General features: G+C 35.5%; 1 protein-coding gene and 1 pseudogene across 1 annotated transcript; both read left to right on the top strand.

The window, feature by feature from the left end:
* Positions 1-1,787, top strand: part of LOC107701637 (cryptochrome DASH-like) — an 8,625-nt pseudogene extending 6,838 nt beyond the window's left edge.
* A 415-nt stretch (positions 1,788-2,202) lies between these two features.
* On the top strand, positions 2,203-5,787 carry LOC107701636 (myeloid differentiation primary response protein MyD88-like). The gene is made up of 5 exons (XM_016503674.1): positions 2,203-2,747; positions 4,138-4,260; positions 4,349-4,529; positions 4,878-4,969; positions 5,546-5,787. The coding sequence occupies exons 1-5, from the start codon at positions 2,444-2,446 to the stop codon at positions 5,698-5,700; spliced, it is 855 nt and encodes a 284-aa protein (XP_016359160.1). The 5' UTR covers positions 2,203-2,443; the 3' UTR covers positions 5,701-5,787.
* Positions 5,788-5,989: the final 202 nt, after the last annotated feature.

The following is a 5,989-nucleotide window of genomic DNA, read 5'->3' as shown; positions in this document are numbered from 1 at the left end:
TATATATATATATATATATAAAATCTTTTACCAGTACTTGAATTACAGGTTTAAAAGTACTTAATTAGACTCTATGATATATCATCAAATTAAATAGATGTTTAAATGATTAAAATGATCTTTAATAAATTAACAGCTGCTTTTCGTTCTTAAACTTATGTGAATCATATTCATAAAGGCACATCCTGGTATTTTCCAATTTTAAATACTCTTTATTGTTATTTAAGTGAGCAGGTTCTACAAACATGCCTCAATAGCACTGCATACTAGAGGGGTAAGTTGTCACAGTAGACCATGTCATTAAATAACCATAGTTTAAATAGTAAAATAATAATAATAAAAAATAAAAAAAAATCATAAAACACCAAAATTGGTAAGGGAAGCATTAAAAAACCCAATTGATTACACTCTAATATCAGCAAATTAAGTAGATGATTAAAATGACCATTAATAATAAATTAACAGTTGCTTTTAGTGCCTAAACGTATGTGAATCATATTCATAAAGGCATATCCTGGTATTTTCCACTTTGCTCATCATTGTCACTTAAGTGAGCAGGTTTTACTATGAGCGTAAGTTTAAGTGTAGGAAGAAGAAGTTACACATACTTCTGATGCGTCTGAGAGATTACAGCAGGATGATAAGGCATATTTTGACACAAAATTGACACTAAATTATGTATCTGTGAAGGGAGACTATGTGCGACAGTGGGTTCCAGAGCTTCGAGGTATTAAAGGTGGGGACGTTCACACGCTCCTGGACCCTCAGCAACTCAGCACTCTCACACGCCCAGGTTTCGCTCAACGAAACATACCCTTCCCGTTATCATAGCGCCCGAGTGGAGTCGGCATGTCAACAACAAATCAGTAAGATTATTAGCAACTTTACATTATTGATTGTTAGGGACAAAATTGTTAGGGCTTGTTTTCAAACAAATTACACTATTTTACTGGTTTCTTTTCAGTCTGGTCCGCCAATAAAAGGAAGGAAGGGCTCATCTTACACACCAAGACAACAAAGACAGAGGCATTGACTTCTACTTCTCCAAGAATAAGAGTTTCTAAGGAGGAGATGTAGTGGAAAAGTGGTTTTTCTGCTGGGCATCACAAATAGATGCAAGCCATCTGCTTAGGTCACAGGTTGCACAGTGGAATGAGGAAGGGGAAATGAAAAATAGTGTGGTTTTGTGTTGCTCTTTCTGAATCTGTTTTCACATGCAGGTCCAGAAACCTCTGCTCACATTCTGAAGACTTTATTACAAACTGTAACTCCGATTTTTATGTATTTGTTTTGTGTATATTGGGTTGAATACAATATTGCATTTATGGTGGTTTTAATAAATTCCTGCGAATGTCCTGGTTTAGTCAAGGATGATGAAAAGTTTTGGAGCTATACCTAAAGCTGTTATACCTAAAAATAAAAGGATTGGGATTTTTGGTGACTTTTCCCTTTCTCACATGAAACAGTGATATGATGAAAATGATAAGAAAACTGAAAAAGTTTGAATAATGTGCACATACAGAATATTTTCTTCATTTATTCAGAAATAGGAAGTGAGAAGTGCCAACTGTTTCAGTTTGGTTTTAAAAAGTGAGGGAAAACGCTGTAAAAGACAGCTGTGTGCTCAGAACGCTATGATTACTAGTAAAAAGTTGTACAATCTTTTTACATGTGCACCTTTACTTACATTTACTTTTTTTCCCCATCAGACTTCCAAGCATATTTTTTTAGACATGAATATCAAGGACTTTTCTTAGGGTTACTCCATTTGATTATTAAAAAAAAAAAAAACAGTCAAAATATGTTTCTTGTCAACAAAATTGCTTCCTGTAGTCTATGTTGGTCAAACCACCAACATTTTTTATATATATTTTAAAACAAAATTGAATCAACTAAACTGAACACAGACAATGCTGTAAACATAATTAGACAATTATTAACACAATATTCTACACACTGAACCAAAGAGCTTCTGCAAAACGGACCATTTTAAGCATTTTTCCTCCACACATCGACTTTCTATCGTAAACGTTGCGGAAATTGCCCATATTTGGTGTTGAGGCGCTGCCTTTGTAAGCAGATCTGAGATCAGTGTTTGATTAATCTCTCCAGGACCCACAAAGTCCTGACACCGCTCCTGAAGCAGCCGATCCTGCCTTGCCTTTTTTACGTAAACTTCGCGCGCTCATGACTCCATTGGCTGTACGTGTATTTCGTCATTTCTCTGACTCATGTTTTATTTTTTTTGCGAACATTTCCTCAATCTTTACTGTTGTTTAGTGTACGTATTGCAGTTCGTGATTTTGTCGTTTTTTGCAGCCTATCGGTAGCGTCAGAAAATGACACATTAAAATATTGAACTTTTTCGTATCACTTTCTCTTCTCGAGTTAAACGCGGAGATTAACAACTTGAGTTGGGTAACCGTGAGATTTTGCCATAAATATGGCATCAAAATCAAGTATAGAGTATGAGGCGATTCCAGTAACAGCTTTAAACTGCAGTTTCCGAAAGAAACTGGGGCTGTATTTGAATCCAACAAACGCAGTGGCAGCAGACTGGAGGACAGTCGCCGAAATGATGGACTTTACCTACCTGGAGATCAAAAACTTCGAGAAAAGAGAGTATCCCTTTGAAAAGGTCTTAACGGAGTGGGAAACTCGTCCAGAGGCAACCGTAGCAAATTTACTGTCGATTTTAGAAAAAGCTGAAAGGAAAGATGTCATAACAGACCTCAAAGACATTATAGGTATGTCACCCACATTTTATTTATGTTTATTTATTTAGTCATTTAGCAGACGCTTTTATCCAAAGCGACTTACAAATGAGGACAACAGAAGCAATCAATTGTAGTATTAAAACAACTAAAAACAGATCCAAAACTAAAAGCTAAAACTTTATAAATACTACCTATACACATTTAAAAAAATAAAGAGATTAAATCAAAATGACAAATGCATACAAAATTTCTAAGCTTAACATTTAAATGAAAAACAAAAAAATAAAACTAAAAACAATTCAAAATATTAAAGAACTATCAGTAATCCTAAAAAATAACACTGCCAAACACACATGCTAAAAAACAACAACTTACTTATACATAGTAAGAAATGGTTTTAAAAAACTGAAACAGAAGCGAAACAAGTAATAGGAAAGAGGAGAAATAAAAAGCGATACTTATCTTTTGCCGGTGTCCCTGGCCGGTGGAGTCGCATGGTAGAGTCGATGGTCTTTACACTCTTCGTCTTCACACGAGGAGGCCTTCACGCGACGGCTGCCATGGTAAACTAAGATTTTTTTATACCCTTCTTCTAACAAAATACTACATTAATTCAGCTGGACACATTTTCCTTATTTTCTCCACAACAAATGGCCAAGCAAGCGCAGACACTGACAAGATACGCGATACAGAACGAGACCAAACGCGATATCAGCACGTCTCCACACAGTAAACAAAATAAGCGTTTCCTAGCAAGGACAACTGCACTACACACTAATGAGACAAGTAAATACACTTATGAGCTGATTTTAACTTCTGCTGATAAAGACTGCTTCTCTCAAAGAGTATTTCTTTACACTGTTTTCTGCTGGCGCTTGAACACACTTTCCTTATTTTCTCCACAACATTGTATACAACAATTTATATTACATCATTTATATTATACTAGCCTATAATATATAAATAAACATTAAAAACGTATTTAGTATTATTACTGTTTTTATTCATATTTATATGGTTTAAATAATTAAAATGAATTAATTTAAATGCTTTATAGTCACAAATATTATTATCATCAGTATTAGTATTGTTTTTCATGTCAGTTAAAATAAGTTACAAAGAATTAACTCACAAGTAGAAAAATTAGTAAGAAATTTCACATTTTATTGCAGTTCTTGTCCACTTATTAAAACAAAAGTTGTCTATTTATTGATTATTTTTTTCTCCAAAGAATTAAGCCATATCCCCCCAAAAAAGAAGAAACAAAAATCTCCAAAGAGCATAACTGAGAAAAGAATGGCTAATTCTGAGAACAGGAGAATGTGACCATCTAACACATATGAAATGACTTTCATTATTTCGGACAACATAGAAGATCTCCAGCTAAGTGCTCTTGTATGTTGTTGGTGTTTGTGCACAGATGATGACTGCAGGAAGTATTTGGAAAGACAGATGAGGAAGCCTGTCCAGGTTCCAGTGGTGGACAGTTGTGGCCCGCGCACACAGGAGCGAGAAGGCATCACGCTGTATGATAATCCACAAGGTGAGTTTTTCCCTGTTCTGTCTGAATACACTGTGTGGAGTTAGCTGAATAGCAGATTACCAAACTAATCATTGTCTTCACTGGACAGGACTAACACCGGAGACCTTTGATGCTTTCATCTGCTATTGTCAGAGTGACTTCCAGTTTGTGCATGAGATGATCAAACAGTTGGAACAGACTGAATGCAACCTGAAGCTGTGTGTCTTTGACCGAGACGTCCTTCCTGGCGCATGTGTGTGGACCATCACCAGTGAGCTCATAGAAAAAAGGCAAGTTGGTTTGCGGTTATTTATCATCCAATGCTCATTTAAGTTAATCTTTAAAAAGAATATATAATAATAATAATAATTTAATAACACTTTTAATTGTAATATTTAGCAAATATAAAAATGAATAGCCATTCTTCATACTGTACATAACATTGCTTTTATTTATTTATTTTTAATTTGTTTAAACAAAATAGTATATAATATTAATATCAGTCATTTATTGTTTATGCTTTTGGTATTGGCCAGCAGAATTTTAATGTCTGTGCATTTATAAATTCTTGATGAAATGTCAAATATCTTTAAATGTTTGTAATTAGTTGTAATAACTTTTTTTTTTTTGCCCTTTAGGTGCAAGAGGATGGTGGTGGTCATTTCTGATGACTATCTGGACAGTGATGCATGTGATTTTCAGACTAAGTTTGCACTCAGCCTTTGCCCAGGTACAGCATTTTTCTTAATATTTATTTGAGTTGCATTGCCATTTTTATTTTTAGCTTATTAGGGCCCAAGCACTGTTCGAAGGGCCCTATTGTTCTTCTAAGATTCTTTGTCAAGGTTTTTGTTTTTGAGGCGCTTAGCATGCTTAAACCTGAAATTTGGAATGCACACCAGAGTTGTTAGCCATAAATTTTGAGTGATTTAGAGCAAACTTGAGCTGTATGTTTGGTCAAGGAGGCTGAACATATGGACATTACAATTGTAGGTAACTGTCATAGCGCCTCCTAGCAGCAGAAAGTTTGTCTTTTACAACGATTTTGAAATAGTCCTCCTATATTTACCTGCTTAAAAGCATGTGCATTGGTTTCCTAAAGATTGAGCCCACCATTACTGCTTGGAGCTATATTTCAGTCATTGAAATCTGCAGTTGTTGTGATATATCTGCTCTAAGCTGTGCTAAACAATGCATTTCATGTCATTAAAACCGAAGGATAATGCAGCTATAAAAGCAGCATAGAAACTCTTATTTCCTGTGAAGTTCCTAATATGTAACAGTTTGACTTTTGTCTCTGCTGCAGGAGCTCGCTCTAAACGTCTAATCCCTGTTGTCTACAAATCCATGAAGAGGCCTTTTCCCAGCATTCTCCGTTTTCTGACCATCTGTGATTACACCAGACCCCGCACACAGGACTGGTTCTGGATGCGATTGGCCAAAGCGCTCTCGCTGCCCTGATCTTTTCCATAAACACTGTTAAACGGGTCATGAACTGCCTTTTTTATTATTTTGTACTGTTCTCTGAGGTCCACTTATAATGTTATCAAGATTTTTACATGAAAAAACATAATTTAGAAGTAATACGGTATTTTCTGTCCTGTTTGACCCCCTCATCGGAACACTTCGTTTGAATAGGTGTGGCAGATAGTTGACTCGGAAGTTAACGCCCACCGTTATTATTGGCTAACAGTTGTGTATGTTTGACAGCCTACATCCTTCATTGGTGGACGCTGCTGTGATTTAGGTT

This window comes from Sinocyclocheilus anshuiensis, unplaced genomic scaffold, assembly GCF_001515605.1.
Source record: "Sinocyclocheilus anshuiensis isolate Anshui unplaced genomic scaffold, SAMN03320099.WGS_v1.1 scaffold1626, whole genome shotgun sequence".
Taxonomy (NCBI): Eukaryota; Metazoa; Chordata; class Actinopteri; order Cypriniformes; family Cyprinidae; genus Sinocyclocheilus; species Sinocyclocheilus anshuiensis.
This window is presented reverse-complemented; position numbering and strand designations above follow the sequence as displayed.

Excerpts from the sequence above, each read along its gene's own strand:
- LOC107701636 (XM_016503674.1), top strand. The coding sequence starts at position 2,444 with ATGGCATCAAAATCAAGTATAGAGTATGAGGCGATTCCAGTAACAGCT. Across the intron at positions 2,748-4,137 it reads AGACCTCAAAGACATTATAG|ATGATGACTGCAGGAAGTAT; the intron begins GTATGTCACCCA and ends GTTTGTGCACAG. Across the intron at positions 4,261-4,348 it reads GCTGTATGATAATCCACAAG|GACTAACACCGGAGACCTTT; the intron begins GTGAGTTTTTCC and ends TTCACTGGACAG.